The sequence below is a fragment of the Electrophorus electricus genome, chromosome 12 (genome assembly GCF_013358815.1).
Source record: "Electrophorus electricus isolate fEleEle1 chromosome 12, fEleEle1.pri, whole genome shotgun sequence".
NCBI lineage: Eukaryota > Metazoa > Chordata > Actinopteri > Gymnotiformes > Gymnotidae > Electrophorus > Electrophorus electricus.
The window spans coordinates 16,950,286-16,969,271 of record NC_049546.1 but is presented as its reverse complement, the minus strand read 5'-3'; the positions used below and the strand labels follow the sequence as shown (position 1 = coordinate 16,969,271).

Here is an 18,986-nt window from a genome sequence, read left to right as displayed (position 1 = left end):
CATAGAGGACATTTATATATATATATATATATATATATATATATATATATATATATATATATATATATATATATATATATATATATATATATATAATATATATATATATATTATATATATATATATAATGTGTGTGTCATACAAATGCATAAATAAATGAATAAATGTGTACTTATATGTGAGCAGAAATACCAAAGTAAATTTATTTCTACTTTTATTTATTTCTAGATTTGTTTATGGATTTCTTCCTCCAGTCAGTATTAATGAGGTGGGCGACACTAATGCAGTGCTCATGAGCTATTGGTCGACAGGGGCTGAGCTGCAAGGCGGACCAGACGCGACTAAATAATAGGTCGATAGGACGCGAACTGATAGCAAAGGCCTGTAACATGGCGAAGCGAAGGACTTTCGCGTGTTCTACGGGATATCGCAGATCAACCATAGGTTTCTTTTCATTCGTTTTTGGTCATCACCAAAAACGCATAACTATCATATCACTGATGTTCAATGAAACATATTTTGTGACTTTGACTTTGCCTTTCGTGCAGCATCAATATCTGCAGTTGCTCAGTCAACTCTGAATCAGCTCAACTCTGCCTGGCTTAGGCTCGTCCAAGTCGATGGTAAGTTGTTTTATGTTGTTTTACTTTAATAAAATATATAGGCATGGCTGCTTAAACGCGGCAAATGTCCAGCGGGCAAATCGTGGAGTCTCGCAGATAAACCCCTGGTTGCACAAGAGAGGACCAGCAGCACACTAATGGTAAATTTTAATCGCATTATGTTTTACTTAGCGATAACGCCAGTGTCTAATTATTTGAAAACTTTACTTAAGGTTAAGCCCATTTATGTGATTAGAATTACAAAAATATTCGACTTTCTTCTTGTAAGAATTAGTACCATTAAAAATATATATATTTTTGTTTTTCCATTTTTGTATGGAACTGGATGCATGTCAACGTGCCTCACTTTTACAAGGCCGCTATAACGGGGACAGCTAACGTTATCCAAACACTGAACCTTAAGAAACATAATGATTTGTGTAACTAATGCATTTATTGTTCAATTTTAGCGGAGGTTGCCGTACTGTTTAGGTCATGTAAAGGAAGAGAGCTGTCTATACGACATACTTTTGGTCCATTGAGACGGCCCTCTTCATGTACTCATATATTGATGTCTGCCAGGATAAAAGATTCCTCCCTACTGCGCAGCAGAAACAACGACTGAGCTCATTTGGTGTAGCGGAGAAGCATGATGCCTCTAGAGGTAAAACTTTCTTCTGTGTATATTTTTGATGCAGAAATGTAAAATTGTCTCTTTCCTGATTAAATATGTTTTTCGAATCTTGGCGAATTCTTTTCAGTACCATATGACTAAAGTTAAGATGTGTTATGTTAATAAGGCAACCATAAAAGTCCAGCCGAGTTACGAAGGTTGGTTTTGGAGGTATATCACAAACTGGACTTGGTGGTGGATTTGAGTTTTTGGAAGATTTCTGGTACAACTAAGAGTAAACAACTGAATAGCATACCTTTTCCCAGGGAAGGATACAATGCGAATAATTTAAAAGATCCACAGACTCAAACAGATTTTGCTACAATATTAATTTGCCCATTACATAGGAATTTTTATATGGACCACCTCAAGAATGCATGACATGGTACTGAATTTCCCTTTGCAGAAATTAAGTCTCATAGTGATGAGTGCTTAAGGTGCTTCTCAGTGAAATTCGTTTTATGGCATTTAGCTGACCCTTTTATCCAAAGTAACTTACAATTATGACTGAGTCATAACTGAGCAATTGAGAGTTAAGGGCCTTGATCAGGGGCCCAACAGTGGCAACTTGGCTTGAACCAGCAACCTTTCGATTACAAGTCAAGTACCTTTACCACTGCCACTGTAATTTAGATTCTTGTTGCTAGACTAGTTATGAAAAATTTCAAACAGCCTTTTTTTGTTCCCCAACCACTAGGAGAGTGGTTGATGGCACAGAGACATAATCTGGACACACCGATATAGCGTCAATTAATCCTCAGATTGGAGATTAAAAGGGCCAAATAATCTCCGTAATAGTAACTATCATAAACCTTCGATTTCCACAGAGGGAAAGAGGAAAGAAATGGGTTTCTGTTTACATAAAAGAACAAAGGAAAATCATATAGTATTCTAAACCATAAAACTACTAGAATACACTGAAACATCTGGACAAGAAAAATTACTAGTAGAATAACCTATAAACCATTATCTGAAATTCAACATGGTTTTGAACTCAATTTTAGTAAATCATGCTATTTGTTTCACTTTAAATCGTGACACTTATCCATAGAGAATCAGTGTGGGCGTTTGTTGCAAGTAGCCTTTTTGGATGACTTGATAATCTTATCAGCAGGGTTTTGTATAGTATTATTGTAGAATAAGCATGTTTACAGTCATATGTTCCTGTTTAAAAAATCTGTTAACTTGGATCATCTTAGACAATGTCAGTTGGCCAGTACACAATGAAGACAGTAAGGATGTCCTGGATGACCAGTGCAGGCTCACTGTATTCCTTTGTAGATTTATTGAAATAGATTTTATGTTTTGATTATTGAATTAAGGCAATTAATTACTACAGCTCTACATGTCATTCTTTGTTTTGAAAAAATGTTTAATTAATGATATGTAGGCTCTTCAAATATCCTAGGCTTTCTATTGCAATTCTGGGTGGGCTGGAATGTGTTGCAGAGATACTTTGATGTGGAGTAAACTTTCCCAAAGTCAAACAAATACTTTGATCTGCTGAAACTACCTTTTGAAAGGGATTTGCTAGCAGCTGTTTGGAGCACAAACACTAGATTTGGCTTGATCTGAGGCTTTTGACTATACATGTTTGTGTGACCTAATGAGGAATTCATTCAGGAGTAGCACGCACCAACCAGAACTCTTCATCCAGACTAGCCCAATTAAATTAAGATGTTCTGGGGTTTTTTCATACCACCTAGGATTTTTTTCAGAAACGTGAATAATGCAAAGGAGTTGCTTTTGCTACTGATTTGGATTGTGTTCAGATAGACCAGTCTGATTGTGCAGCACTGATATGTAAGTATCTGAAAACTTGTCAAATTTAGAATTTGCAACATTTTAGACACTGAAATTGCTGCTGTTCCCAAATTTAACATTCAGTAAAAATTCAACTGAGATACAATGCAGTACTGATGAGTATCTAAATTACTCATAAGCTTGTGCAGGGGCTCATTACAACTCTGTAGGACAGTGATTCCCTGTTAGGCAGACCAAGAAACACCAACGATAAAAAATAATTGCAAGCAATTACATGGGCACCTAACAGATGGTTGAAGATGATGGGAACAAATTAATATTGTGTTTCCTCTTTAAAAAAAATAAATTAATTAAAAATGTATACGTGTGTGTGTGTGTGTGTGTGTGTGTGTATATATATATATATATATATATATATATATATATATATATATAAAAATCCTTTGGATTCAGAAGATCATCTCTATTAAGGTTTCTGAAGATAATGTAAAACAGATCCTACACGCCAGTGTACACATCCCTCCACAACCTCTCAATTTGTAAACAAGAAAAGTGAACAAAAGACAGTACCATGAAATGTTAGAGATGTCCAGAAGGTTCCTGAGCATTACTGTGAATTGTGAATCAATTAGTGATCTCAATGCTGCCAGTAAAATGTATGCACGTGTGATGATACTTTACCACAGAATTTGTGAACCTTTTTCTGAGATTAGACTTGCTGAAACATGGTAAGTGAATGCTTGTTATGTATGTAAATGAGTAATGATATATCAAAATAATTTTTAGCATTATATTTTTCATGAACAGTCTTACATGGTTACGCAATTCCTTCCACTTGAAGATTTTTAACCTTACAAGATGAGAGGCTAACTTTCATTTCATTTTCTGTTGCTCTATTTATTACATAAAGGTATTGATGAGATCAATATAACAAACATCACAAGGGGAAGATATTTAGGTGGCTTCTGAGTTTTTAATCACCCTGTGGATCTCAAGAACAATGGACTAAGAGTTGATATTTAGATCTCTATAGATTAACAGTGTAGCTTTACTTTGACCTTGCTACATACAAACATAACCATGGCAGGTGTATTTTTTTAGGATTCATTTTATTATTGAACAAATACAGTGCTCTCAGTCAATCCAAAATGTTAATAAACCTCAAACCTGAATATTTAAGAAAGTAAAAGTGAGGTTTTGGCTTTCTTAGGAGAATATCTGTGTGCAGAAGTATTATGCAACTAAATGAAAAACTGATATTTTCCCATCTCATTTATTTTCATCTGTTAAAGTGAGAAACAATTTACAAATAAACATTTGACATTTAAATAAATAAATGTGACTAATATAGCCACCCTTCTTTTCAATAACAGTCACAAGCCGTCTGTTCATGGAGTCTGTCAATTTTTTAATCTGTGGATGATCAAATTTTGTGCAGCAGCAACCACAGCCCCCCCCCCCCAATACTAATGGGTTCCTGGATGCTTCACGGTTATTCTTTTAAAAATCTTTGGCAGTTAATTAGCATCTTTTTTTCTCAACTAATCAGTCTTAAGACTGTTGACTATTTGCAACAAAACACTTGATGGTTCTGTGATCACACCCCAATATATTAGCAATTTTAGGAGTGCTGCATCCCCTTTAAAGACGTTTTACAATTTTTGACTTTTCAGAGTCAGTTAAATCTCTTTGTATGGCCCATTTTGCCTGAGGGAAAAAAGTTGCCTAATAATTACGCACACCTTGGTATAGGGTGTTGATCGTTTTGAGCCACACCCTCCCTCATTACACAAATACACATCATCTGATATGCTTAAATCCAAAAAGCATTCAAGTTTATACAGCATGGCGTTGGAAACAATGCATAAAGATTATGATATGGTAAAAATACTCTTGCCTAATAATTGTACACACTGTGTATAGCTACCTAGACTATCTAATAAGATAGCTAGTCAATTACTTTAAACGAATGGTTCTTTCAGAGATGCCAAACACAAAAGATGTTTGCCTATTTGTAAGGCCCACATGCACATAGACCTCTATTGGCTGCACTGGGAGCAAATTAGAGGACGACCCAGTGGGCAACTTGTTGAAGGCCATCCAATCACGACGAGTCCACATTCTTTTTCTCCGCTCAGCTCTCATAAAATCTAAAAATGATTCCTCAACCTGAAATATGATATGGTCGTCGTCAAAATGCCCACTATCCGACTTGTCAGCTATTTACAGAAAGGTGTGTGTCGTCTTGTATCTCTGTGCCTATTCCAGGTTCACTGCCGGGATTTCGTGACTCCGCTCCACTCCTCGCCGGGTTTTGCCAGCCGCTCCGCCTATTTTAATGCTTCATCGCGGGAGAAAGAAATGGAGCATAAACATTTGATATTCTGGCTGTGTTGTGGCTTTGACGTGTGTGTGTGTGTGTGTGTGTGTGTGTGAGACCTTGTTTAAAAAATTGTTGTATTATACACCAAAGAAAGAGACTTTTATTTTTTTATTTTTTTTTAAAACTCTTTACCAGTTCTATTATCCATTCCGTTAGCCACTTATCATTCATTTCCTTGTTACGGCCTCCAAGCGTGGACGGAGGTACATAACAGCTCTCAAACGTAACGGCGTGGATCTTCTGCCTGAAATGGCTACAAGTCTATTACTTGATGCTGTACTTAATTAGTAAGGTGCCAGCCTGATTCAAAAACTACACGCCCCCTAAAGCCTTGACATTCTTTAAGCAAGTTTATTTTTTGTTAGGCCAGTTATAGTCATTACATTAAAACACGTGAAAAGCATTTATAGGCTAATTAGCCAGACACAACGAAACTGGGTGCGATCTCTTCCAGTTCATCCATATCCACAAATGAGACACAATGTGTTGACATTGGTAGCGAGGTTACATCAAAGTCTACCACGATAATTCATGAATCTTAATCTTTTCCTTTAGATATTGATGTAAACTGCTCTTATTATATACCAAAATGTTTGCATCTTTTTCTATTTGTTTTGAACGTGTATTGTTTGGGTTTCCTAATTTTACCTTTTTTGTAGCATGTTTAGTACTATTGGTTCAATATAAGTGTAAATGCACTATAGTTAAATGCCTTGATTTGTTAGCAGTATAATTAGCACACATTAAGCACTATTTTTAAAAGATTTTTACAGAGAAATAAAGCTATTGGAACTGTTGGTATCTTTGTGATGTGATGTCTGTTTGCTGTAGGCTATGTTGTTACTGAGTCCTCTGGCTATTTATTTAAGATTATTTATCCAATTCTTGCTGTTTTCTCAATTTATAAAACTAATGCCTTTATCCATCTTGGTAATTCCCCCTCTTCCCAAAGAACTCAAGCTAGCAATTATCTTTACATTGTTGTCAATAAAAGGTTATTGATAAATGCTGGTGTACAATATGTTTAACGTTTTTATGTTCAACTGTCTTAATTTTTGTTTGCGTGTAGTCATTAGGAATGTGCTGGAATCCATTGCCGTTTGTACAAATAAAATATATGTACTATACTTAGATATTTAATTTTGAAAAGTCGAAATCATTTCAGCAATTTTAATTACTTCTTAAATAATATACTTTGACCGATTGTGATAGTTTATTATGCAGTATGTAATTCCGCAACATCACTGTAGACAGCTCATGTACAGTATGCTTTTTGTTTGGAGAATGGTTTGTTCTTCTTGGTCCCGCCTTTTACGTACGTTTTGCGTAAGATTTCGTCTCTTTTTTCCCTGATCCAATGACGGAGTGTGTTGCAATTTTCAAATTTGCATTATGGTCTTTCCCGAACTGTCGTTGTTTCTAGATACTGCCTACGTTTGTAGTTAGCTTTACCCAGTCTGCTAGTTTATCGCTGTCCGCTAGCTCAGATTATCCGGTAAGTCGTTCTAGATAGCTATCATGTTGTTATCTAACTAAACGTTTTCACATATCATTGCGTTAACCTGTGAACTAACACAAACTGACTGGAGTTAGCATGTAACTAGTTGGTCAGCTAGCTGTGTTTTAACAGGTCCTGGCAGGTAGCTGGTTAGCGATCCTAGTCAGCTCGGGGGCCAAGCAAACATTAATGGCTTTCTTGAATGGTTCACCGTGTACGTTTGTGATAGTAACGTTGATTAGCTACCTAGTTCGTTTTCTTAACGTTTTCTGAAGTTTCTTAGCTATATTGCTTGCTAGTACTGTCAAACTTGTAAGAAACAAATTCAAGGTAAGATTAATATTAAACTACACACGACAGGCTTAGTTTTACCAGCTGTGTATTGTTAGGCAGCTAGCTGGCTAATATAGCTTTGTTCTCACAAACGACTATTTTTTACTCTCTTTATTCTGTTAGCTTCACATTTATTTTTGACTAGGTAATTTACGTTAGCTAACGAGTTTGCGTTAACCTGCAGTGACATCGGTTGACCTCCTCGTGTTGTCAGTTACGTTAGCTTTGACTGTAGTTAAAATCCACGCCGTTATCATTTTCCATTCACCGTATAAATACTTTAAAATGCTTTTATGTAACCTAGGTCCTTAGGTGGCTGATATGGAGACTACTGGGGCAGAGAGGACTAAAGGTGGCATTGAACTTGGCCTATCCGTCCTTCAGAGGCAATTGTCGCCCAGTACGCCTCTCGTATCACCAGACTCATTTTACAACCCCTCTTTTCATAGAATTACTGATGAAACTTTAGCATGCGTGTCAACAGTTCTTGAGGATACCATGGATCCGTCCTTAATTGCAAATGAGATGGGGCCCACTGCTAATGTTTATGATGCACAGATGAAAAAAACTACAAATGAAGATACGGTCATTTCTGGATGCAGAAGTCAAATGAAGACAAACAGTTTGCTTTGTATACCAGAGGAGAACAGTCATGCAGAGGATTTCAGCATGTCCTTTATTTCTTCCCAGAATAACACTGAAGAATTAACCCAAACCGATTTAAAAGGAGATCCACATGACCCCAGCTCACCTTTGCCAGAGTCTAGTATTTGCAACGAGAAATGTTACATGAGAGTGGAGTCTAACAGTACTTTTGATTTGGTTAAAGAGGGGTCTATGGGATCAAATTCTACTAAAGCTCTCAACTGTAAAGGGGTCGAGACAAACATTACTTTTGAGAAGTCCCAAGAACTTAAAGAAAGGTATTCTTCTGATCCTAATTCTACCGTTTCCACTAATAATGACAGTCTGCAAGGAGAAAGGGAAAAGCATTTAAATTCCATTGATATTTATTGCCCTTCAAATGTTACTACAGAACAGCACAATGAAAAACTTGACAGCACTGTAGATATTATCCATTCAAGTGTTTGTAAACAAGAACAGTGTAATGAAGGACTTACTTCTGTTGAGGACTGTGAGAAACATGGCACTTTTACAAAGGAGGTTAATGTGAGCATTGACGTAACTGGTGTTGTCGAAAAAAATGGCATTGCATCTCATGTGTCCACTGAACTGGGTGAGCCATGTAATGTTCATGCACCTGACAGGGCTTTTAATAAACATAATACAATGGCTGATCTCACACATCCAAGTCCTCTTCCCACCTTAAAGAATTCCAATATCAATACCACAGAGGATGTGTTGAAAACTTCCAATATAGAATTACCACCACAGTCCAGTGTTGATGTTGCCACAACTGTAGGCGATGCTCTTCTGTCTGGGCCTTCGGATACTATCAGCACAGCAGCTGTTCCTACAGTAAATGTTGAAGTGGCAGTTTGCTGTAATAGGACCCTGGACCTTCCTGGAGCTGAAAATAAAGGAGAGGACCAACAGGGACACTTCCAAAGAAGAACTGGTGTTTCTGACGGTGAGTGTCATCTCAACCTGAACATCAGCCAAAGTAGCTGTTTTTCTTTGGATGATACACTTGACATAAAATCACACGCCCTTGTTACATCCACCCCTATTGTTCTGGGTAGGGGCTTTTACAGACTGGGAAGTGCAAAGCTCACAAATATGCAAAAAGCGCACTCTGTGATCAACAGTATTGACACACAGTCAACCAATGACCTGGTTGGCATAAGTGATTGTGATGGACTTGACAAATCAGAGACCAGTCCATCATCCATGAAGTCTGACACCCAAAAGGTTTCAGCAAAATGCTCATCTATCTCTAAGTCAGCAGCTGTGAACAAACCTCCCTCAAAGCTTTCTGTTAGAAGAAAAATTCCTCAACCTGCTTTTAAATGCAATATTCCCAAAACCCAGATTCCTGTGAAATCTCAGACCTCACAGGGAACATCAGTGCTGGTAAATTTAAAGGGTGTTCCAGCAACACAAGCTCTTAATCAGCCAGAGACCTCCATATCTTCCCTGCATAGCTTGAGGAGGACAGTTGAGCTTAATAAAAGAAAAAACTTTGGACCAGCCAAAACCACCACGAAAACTGCCACAGCACGGGTAAGAAATATTGTAAATCTTTTGAATAAAGGGGCTTGTTCATAATATGCTTTGATTTCTTGATTGGGGGGGATTTTATATTTTAAATATTGGTGGTATAACTACTAATTTATTACTTAAATCAAGCAATCTGTAAACTTATTACCTCTGTAAATTGCCCCATAACTTTTATAGCACAGTTAAGGGCCTTGATTGAACTATATACATTTATTTTTTATTCCAGCCCCAGCTATCTGTGATGACCTCCTCTAGTAGATGTAGTGGGTTTACTGCAGGTGCGATTTGACTTTATTTGCTAATTTGATCCTTTTTCAAATGCCAGACTTACTCTGTTTGTTGTACAGTTTGATAATTTACATGTGTATGATTTTATTAAAATATTTTTCCCACTGACTTATTGGCAAGAGGTAGGCACTGGAAGCTTTTTTTATTGTTTGAAGGCTAGCATCTTTTTCACCCTATACCAACACTGTCGCTGAGGGCTTTTTAAAATCACATACTTTTGTTCTTTTATTGGACATTGCTAAATGACTAGAACGTCAGCTCGGTATGATTTTTGAAGTGATGTTTACCAAAAATCTCTTGTTTCTTGAAAATGTTATTAGTAGAACGCTTTCAATGTACCTTGAATCTTTGGTGAACTTTCTTTATTTGAACCTGAGTATGTTAATTTTGCTATGACTTGCTTGTGATAGGTTGGTTTTGCTCTACATTGAATGTGAATGTATTTTTAGGTATTTAATAATGTTCAGTGTGTACAATGCTTTAGGAGAATTGGTTATATACAGTGATGAAGTAATGTGACTAATATGTTACTGTATGTTTGCAGATTCAAAGCCTTCAAACAGTAGCATGACGAAGCCTAAACTATCCAGCTTGCTGCCCACTGGCCAAAGAAGACTGGGTCTTAAGCCACCTGGTAGTGCTTCTTTCTCAGTGGAGGCAGGTCATTCTCAGACCAATTCTAAACCATCAGTTTTAACAGGTACCACCATTAGAGGTTTCTGTTTTTATATATTGATATCCTTCATATTTCACTAGATAAGTGATATGGAGAATGTTTGGTTGAAATTAAAATGAATTAAAACTGAATTAAAGGTATAAGGACAAGGAGTTCACTGCTTCCGGGATTTGCCCAAAAGCAAGCAAGCAGTGGTGACTTGCCATTGGCAAAAAGGAAAAAAAATGGTATGATAGATTTGTCTGGTTGCTATTTTTGTTCAATGAGCTCCATAACTGGTGCATGTTGACTTGAGGAAGGTTTGAGCACAAATGTAATGCTTTTTCATTCAGATATGCTGGAACAGCCAACCTGTCCTGAAGCTCCAGTAGGCTCAAAGCCAGGTGACGATGCTCAGAGAATAATTGCAGCTTCCAAAGACAACCGAATAAAAGGGCCCAGCACCGGTAAGACCATGTGACATGCAATCTATTTTGTAAATAGTTTCACTGTGACTGCTGTAAATCTTTTTTTTTTTCTTCTTCTCTGTAGTCAAACAATGATTTTAAAAGGAAACATTGAATGATGTGTTGATTTAAGAATGACACCTGTATTGTCATCAACATTGAATGACACCATTAATTCCTGCGGGTACATCTATATTGGGTAAACTATAAGAAATAGTTTATTTGAAATAGTTTATATGAATTGTATTCCTTTTACAACTACACCCTGCATCCCTTTTAGGCCAACATGCTAAAAACCACTTTGCAGGCTTTGGTTTGTTACTGGTATTCAAGTAGTTGTTCTAAAAAGCAACATTAAAACAATAATATTACGTTTTCACTATTAACCATGGTGGAGTATAAGAATATTCATTATTAGTATTAAAATATATCCAGTAAGTGGCCAAATTGTATTAACACGTAGCTGTGTGGATGAAATCAAATATGTAGTTCAATATTTGAAAATAAATAGGGAATACAGTAACAAGCAGAAAGCCTGCTTGCATAAGTACTGCTATTCTTGTAGGCTTACTTACATCCATGGTATACCAGATTCTTGTCAGATAGTTTGCACTAGAACTGTCTTGTGATCTAGTATACACTAGATCTGATTTTTATTTTATTTTTTTGGCAGCTTTGCCCTCTCTAGTTTCAGTAACCATATCAAAAGCTATGTAGAGCATCATGCTTTGAGTCCAAGCTTTGAATGTATACATGCCAAGATGCCTAAATCAGCTATCATTTATTTATATTCCATTTATTATATTCCGGTATGTATAGTCAGTTCTACAGCTAAAATGTATTGGAGCCTAGGCTACCTTTTAACACAGTTGATCCTTTTGCTTTAAAAAAAAAAAGCAGGGGACAGTGTATGGGAATACTGTATTCATAACCCAGAGTTATGTCAGTGATTACTGAGAATTGGGACAAAACTTTACCAAACAGCTTTTTTGGTAGTTCAGTGGTTAAGGTATTTGTCTTATAATCAGAAGGTTGCCAGTTCAAGCCCCACCACTGCCAAGTTGCCACTCTTGGGGCCCCTGAGCAAGACCCTCAATTGTTCAAACTTGTACTCAGCCATAATTGTAAGTCGCTTTGGATAAAAGCATCAGCTAAATGCCGTAAATGTAAAAATTGGATTTTAAATGATTTAAATAGCTGTTAGACCTGAAATCTCCCTGGTACTGTAACAAGTGTAATAATTTCAAATAGGGTTCAGAGTAATTTAAAATAACACATTTCAGGTACAAATTGGGTAGTTATATAATGCATGTTAAAAGTATAAAGATTACAGATTTCCATTTCCACACATGTTTATACTGTTATGGTTACTGGTAAACTATGCGTCAACACCATATTTCTTTATACTGAAATTAGATTTTTATATTTATATTAAATTAGCTTTGAATTAGGAATGAAAATGGTGCATTTAGGGGATGAGGTTCCAGTGTACTGTAAAAAAAAATATATATATATATATATATATATATATATATATAAATTAAGTGTAGAACACAAGGTTTCCAGAGCAACAAGACCTCTCGGACAAAGGTCCTCAGTTCTTGCTTTTGAAGCAATTTGCTTGTACAGGTTATGAAGGATCTTGTTGCTTTGGAAACCTTGCGTGCTACATTGATATTTATACCACACTCATGAGACAGGGAAAAATGACATGCTTGATTTTTATAGTTTGAAGGTGTTCCAACACAATCATCAAGCTCTATTGGCTTCTCAAATGTACAGCTGATTATATCTCTTGCAAGAGATACAATAGATTTAAAAAAAATGCAGAAATACATGAGGGAATGGGTGATAACAATTTATCCTTTTATACTAGTTATTCTAGTGGCTTAAATTTACGTTATTGCACAAGTGATTGCAGGCTACAGTACATTTATTTATTTGACCAACTCTGAGCATAAAACATAGGATTTTTGTCTCTTCTATAGTGGAGGCTTGTTAAAAAGGGATGCAGTCTCTGCATCATCCTGTCGAATTTTGAAGTGTTTAAAATGTATTAATTTTTGTCTTTGTTTAGTGCATGCAACCATTCTCTGAACAGATAAAATATGAGCAAAGGCAGTATCTATGACTAGCTATGACTTAGGAAAGCCACAGTAATGAAAATGTTTAAACATGTATTATTGTCTTGCTCTTCTAGTGGGTGGTAATTTTGGGTGTTGGATTATTTAAATTCTGTGATTTCATCATAGCCTCCACAAAACACATTTGAAATGTCTAGGTTTGGTGCTTTAAATGCACAACAGAAATATTGATTTGCTACAAGACTTAGGTGGCTGCAACACGCACATGAGAGATCATTATTGCAATCAACAATGTATCGCTACTTTTGTTTCCCTAATTTTCTGTCTTTAATCATGAATAAATCAAATTGCTCTACTTCTGTGTGTGTGTGTGTGTGTGTGTGTGTGTGTGTGTGTGTGTGTGTGTGTGTGTGTGTGTGTGTGTGTGTGTGTGTGTGTGTGTGTGTGTGTGTGTGTGTGTGTGTGTGTGTGTGTGTGTGTGTGTGTGTGTGTGTGTGTGTGTGTGTCCGTGTCCGTGTCCGTGTCCGTGCTCCAGGCTGTGAAAATTGTGTGCTAATTCAAGAAAGACTATGCATGTTCCACCAACAACTTGGGGAATTTCTCCAGGAACTTAGAAGATTTCCAGCAGGTAACGACTAAAAAAAATGTGTGTGTGTATTGGATTGATGCTGTCTTTTGTAGAATTTTTTTAATCAGCAGTGTGCTTTCTTTCAGATTGTGAAAAGTGGCTGCCATTTCAGCAAAATTTTGAGGTGTGTTTAGAGGAGTTTAGGAGATTGCAAGCAGGTATTTAAGTTTCACCCATCCTTGCACTAGTTGTTATGGTGGTAAATGTTCAGTAAATATAATCATCTTGCTTTTTATTTCAGCACATCAGTGAAGAAGAGGGACTTGTTTCACTGCGAGACCTTTTTTGTATATAAAGGTTGAGTATTCATGAAATATAGCAGTTTGTTTTCTATAATTTGTCATTATTATTATTATTATTATTATTATTATTATTAATAGTTCTTGTTAATCAGCAAAAGGAAAGATTAAAAAGATGAGTCTTTTTTTTGGCCTATCCAGATTAAATGTAATTAAACTGTATAGTCAATTACATGTGCTTTTTTAAAAATTTATTATTATTATTTTTTTTTGCAATTTGTTGTCCTTGACTAATTTTTGCAGTAACATACCATACACCATGGCAAAGGTTGCTTTACCTCTGAAGTATTCAACACTGTATGTTGTCACCAGTTATGCAAACTTAAACATGAAAAAGGACAGTAAGTAGTTATATCATAAGACTGTGGATTTCCAGAGAGCCTTGTATTAAACATTTAAAGTAGAAGAAATGGCACCCTCTATTTGAACTTACCACTGAGTTGTATAACTTGTATGTACTCTTATCTGATTTTAGTGTGAGGCTTGTTGACAGCAGCCTTAGGAGTAGGGGCATGCTCTTACTATGAGTTTTAACTAAATATGAAGTTTAACATTTTTGGATGTTCCTGTAAAAAGAAAAAATGGTATTTAAGCTCTCATTCTGCTCATGCTTTATAAATTCAGCTGTATTTGATAACCATGTCAAGTGAAAGTAGTAAAAAGGTGTATTTCTTATGCCATTGAAAATGACTTAAGACCTTTTGCAAAAGGTTCTCATTATTTTTCATTCTGATTCAGGTTTTTTGTGTTTATTGATTTCACATGAATTAAAGGTACAATAATTTTTGACTCTTGCTTGCTTCTAGTGGCATTATTATGTTATTTGTCAGTGTGGTATCGCCACAACAGTTTCCACCATACACTTTTATTGGTACCTGTCAATGTGACATTGCTGGATTTGGAATTCAAAAGCAACATCTGACTTCCATTGACAAATGAAAGTTTTAAAAAATAAAGCTACCACACAGATTTTTGTTTGTAGTAGATACCTATATATCATAATCTGTATAGTAGAATTTGTTTGAGAATTGTTAAATTCAGTTTAACCATATTAATTCCCAAAGTCTTATTGCTATACAAAGACATTTTCCCCCAAAATAGGGACTATCTCATTTATAGGACTACCATGTTTTGTGACCTTTGGCATACTGAGCATCTAATATACTTAAGCTGCAGCCACATTTTATGCTAACCTTGCACTTCCTCTGTTCATTTGGAACAAAATAAACACATTAGAATGGGTGTGTTGTATAAAGTTTCTGTTCTGTTTAATATTTTGCAATTTTTAAAATTTAAGACTCATTTAAAACATGAGCCTTACTGAAAGGCAAAAGGAGAACAAATACTATAACAGGAGACATGAGACCTGGAGTTTCATCACATTCACTAAAACAGCATTTTTCACACTGGCTGAGATAACCACAGGAGTATTTAGTCCCTCAGCTCATTTTAGACAGTATCAAATCAATGCTTTGTGAAATATAAGTGCTTTGACTTTCAGTAGAGCAGAGTAGGTGCAACAGTTAATATACAGAAATACATTCAGCCCTGATAAATCCTTAGTGATCAAAGGGTATGTGTCATCTAGGCATTATTCAGAATTCTTTTTTTATTGCAATAATTAATAACAGCTATATCATTTGGCCAATTGTGTAGAGAATTCCTAGCGAAAATTAATGGGTGAACATTAGAGCATAGAAAACAGAATCTGTGAATCAGATATGTCTGTACACAACTGAATATCACATTTATAGCAATACTGCTGTTTGCACCTAAATACTAAACAGTTTTTGGATTCTTTATGGTCATGCAATAGTTTTTACTTACTGCTCTCTTCTCTTAGTGCCTGGAAGATTGAGGTGCTTATGATTATTCTTCATATTTTTCATGGCTATAATAGGTCTAATGTTTGTGAATTTTGAAGTAAGCAACAACAGCTCAGGGTGCTGAGTTATGTATTGCCTGTCCTCTTACGTCACTCAATACAGAGATCCACTCACTAGACTGTGAAGCAGTGAAGTCAGGTTGTGTGGCATGATGATTAACACGTTCCTGGATGCCAGGACAACACTCCCTACCAGAATGCATAATGCCAAGAATAAACTGGCAGAGGAAATATTTTTAAAGATTTAGGTTAGGCTCCTTAGTTCCAGCGAAAGATAAAATTAATACAACCCAGCATGCAAAGACATTCTAGACAATTATATGCTTACAATTTTGTAACAACAGTTTTGGTGTAGGCCCTTTCCTGTTCAAGTATATCTGTGCCCCTGTGCACAAAGTGAGATCCATAAAGATATGGTATGGAGGAACTCCAATAGCACCTTATCTATACTGAACATGGTTGGGATGAAATGGAACATCCTTGTGAGCCAGGCCTTCTCACTCAAGAGCAGTGTCTGAACTCACACATGTTCTTTTCAATAAATTGGCACAAATTCCTAGTCACAAAGGTCCACATACTTTCCTACTTATCAGCAAACATATTTCATATGAATGTTATTTGCTTAGCGACTTACAAAATACTACTTGCTCTGCATGCATGGACATATCCAAGAAATAGTACAGCAGAATTGTGTTCAGTCATGACTGTAAGTAGCTTTGGATAAACGAGTCAATTAAATGCCATAAATGTAAATGTAATTGTACAGCAGGTTAAAATGGTCATTCAATGAAGTAAGAAAAAAAACTGCTGTTTTTAAAAAAAAATTAATTAAAAAAATGAATAAAATAAAATAAATTGTTGACAAAGTATTTTGGAAGATTATTTTTGTCCCGGACAGCCAAGATGTGTGTTGCTACAATGTCTGTAATATGCATTTTGCCATTGATTGGAGTTCATTATCTTTAAGAAATGATTTAAGTAATTGATGTAAAAGCTGTCTGAGGTGAAGAAATTGTCCAATAGATACATAGAAGTAGTCAAATGTGAAATTTGGTGAAGTCCTTTAACACTTTTGCTCATCTTTATTTTCAAATGATTTGTCAATTATTTAATTATTTTAATATCTTGCAACAGCATCTTTACTTCTTGTCTATGAGGAAGGAAATAGCCTTTTATGGTCTGTCCTTTCTATGTACCCAGTTCTGTGTTTACTGCAGTTTCCTTATATTGGGAAGGTAATGACACCATCACCATCTGTTCACATTTGGTCAGGAAAGGTTTTTTTTTGGTACTGGGAACTGAGACCATTGGAACGAGGAACACCAGACAAGAGAATTGCTGCAGAATCTGATATGTAGCAGAACCTACTGATTTTGTTGATTATGTGCCATAATCTGAAAGCATTCTTAAATGCACAAACTGCTCAGATTCAGTCAAATGCCTCAAGATCTTTAGCAGAGCAATCACCTGAAACATACAACTAAAGAAGACTGAACTTTTACAAGACCTAAATGTGGACTGTTCTTGGCTGGCTAAATTAACCATCCAATCTGAACCACAATGAGCATGAATTTTACTTAAAGATGAGATAAGCTTGGGCAAATAAACCTGAGACAAGCAGAAACTAATAATTAATGTATTACAGGCCTGGCAGAGCATCATCTGTCTCCACCTCTAAACATTTTAGTGAATTTATTGTTAAATGCATGTAAAATATTTTTCACCTTCCCAGTGTAAATTAACTGCATTTAATGTGCATATTCTACCCAGTTTGACATGCACTGACAGTGAGCCACTAGTAACTGTGGCAGGATTCCATTATTAATACATGTCGTCCTGTAATACAGAACAGGCTATTTGGGGCTGACTTGTAACAGTTGAATGAAAAATATACAAAAAATTCTATGGTTTTCTGTATCATAACAAAAGTCATTTGGTCCCTAGCAGGTCTTAATTAGGTAAATACAACCTTTCTGTTCAGTTGTAGATTTGCTGTTGTGTTTGGGAATATTGTCCTGTTGCATGACTCAATTTCAGCCAAGCCTTAGCTATCAGATGGCCTCACATTTGACTCTTGAATACTTTGATATACAGGGTTTAGGTTTAGGGTTGACACAAGGACTGCAAGGTGCCCAGGTCCTGTGGCTGAAAAGCAGGCCCAAATCTTCACCCCTCCACCACCGTGCTTGACAGTTGGCATGAGCTGTTTGTGTAGAGCTGTGTTTGGTTTTTGCCAAATGTGGCATTGTGAATTATGGCCAAACATCTCCAATTTGTCCATCTATCCAAAGGACATTGTTCCAGAAGTCTTGTGTTTTCTTCAGATTCAGCTTGGCAAACTTAAGCTATGCTTTCTCCTGGCAGCCCTTCCAAACAAGCCATACATCAGTCTTTTTCTAAATGTTCTGTCAATTCTCTGAGCAATACATGGTCTGATCTTGGGGTGAACTTGCTGAGACGTCCACTCCTAGGCAGATTGGCAGTTGTCTTAAATGTTTTCCACATTCTCACTGTCGAATGGTGGACTTCAAATTGTTTGGAAATGGAACAGCAACAAGATCATTACTGATGTGTTTCCTCCAGCACACTGCCAGAACATCAGCTTTTATAGTGGTAAATCAAGGGCATTTGATTAGCAACACCTGGCAGTACCCTCTTAATTCTTACCCTCTTAATTCCTAAGTAAGGGTGTATTTAATTTTTAACACACATGCGTCTGTATTTTGGCCCAATAAATAATGACAGTATAATTTGTCATGTCTTTTTCATCTGAAGTAGTATTTACCTAAATTTAAGACCTACTAAGGACCAGATGTTTTTTTATGATGTCCTGATACATAAAACCATAGAATGCAAAGAGAGTGTACATTCAGCATCACTGTAGCATGGGAGCTTAATGTTGCTATGCCCTTTGTGCTTAGAGTTGTCAGAAACAGGTGTGATTGAAACCGTCTTGTTCTATAACATTTTTATGTTATTTTCAAGTAATTCAAAAATCTGATTTGACAATCTACATTTTACTTTATAATTTCTGCTTATTGAACAAATGATTTAAACAATAAGATCACTCATGGGGAAAGTATGTAAACTTCTAAAATACTGACCCTTTTGCATAAGGGTAGTTGAAGTTGTATGTTGCAGTCAATTCAAGTGTGATTTGCCCTACCATATAAACAAGCCAAAATAGATTTAAAAAGACCTCATAGGAAAGGATTATGAAAAATAAGTTACATATGGATTTCTAAG

General features: G+C 36.0%; 1 protein-coding gene and 1 long non-coding RNA gene across 4 annotated transcripts; both read left to right on the top strand.

Moving 5' to 3' along the window:
- Positions 1-220: 220 nt before the first annotated feature.
- LOC118242260 lies at positions 221-6,219 on the top strand. Its single transcript, XR_004776712.1, has 2 exons — positions 221-1,266; positions 5,308-6,219. It is a non-coding gene; the product is annotated as an uncharacterized LOC118242260 (long non-coding RNA).
- A 531-nt stretch (positions 6,220-6,750) lies between these two features.
- si:ch211-126c2.4 lies at positions 6,751-14,642 on the top strand. 3 transcript variants are annotated; one of them, XM_027012995.2, is made up of 9 exons: positions 6,751-6,917; positions 7,558-9,437; positions 9,661-9,712; positions 10,267-10,422; positions 10,536-10,625; positions 10,731-10,844; positions 13,464-13,556; positions 13,643-13,714; positions 13,798-14,642. In XM_027012995.2, the coding sequence occupies exons 2-9, from the start codon at positions 7,575-7,577 to the stop codon at positions 13,806-13,808; spliced, it is 2,451 nt and encodes an 816-aa protein (XP_026868796.2). In that variant the 5' UTR covers positions 6,751-6,917; positions 7,558-7,574; the 3' UTR covers positions 13,809-14,642. The 3 variants fall into 3 exon arrangements, with proteins under 3 accessions (XP_026868796.2, XP_026868798.1, XP_026868797.2); XM_027012997.2 differs by lacking the exon at positions 9,661-9,712 and having other exon boundaries at positions 7,558-8,844; XM_027012996.2 differs by lacking the exon at positions 6,751-6,917 and having other exon boundaries at positions 7,554-9,437.
- Positions 14,643-18,986: the final 4,344 nt, after the last annotated feature.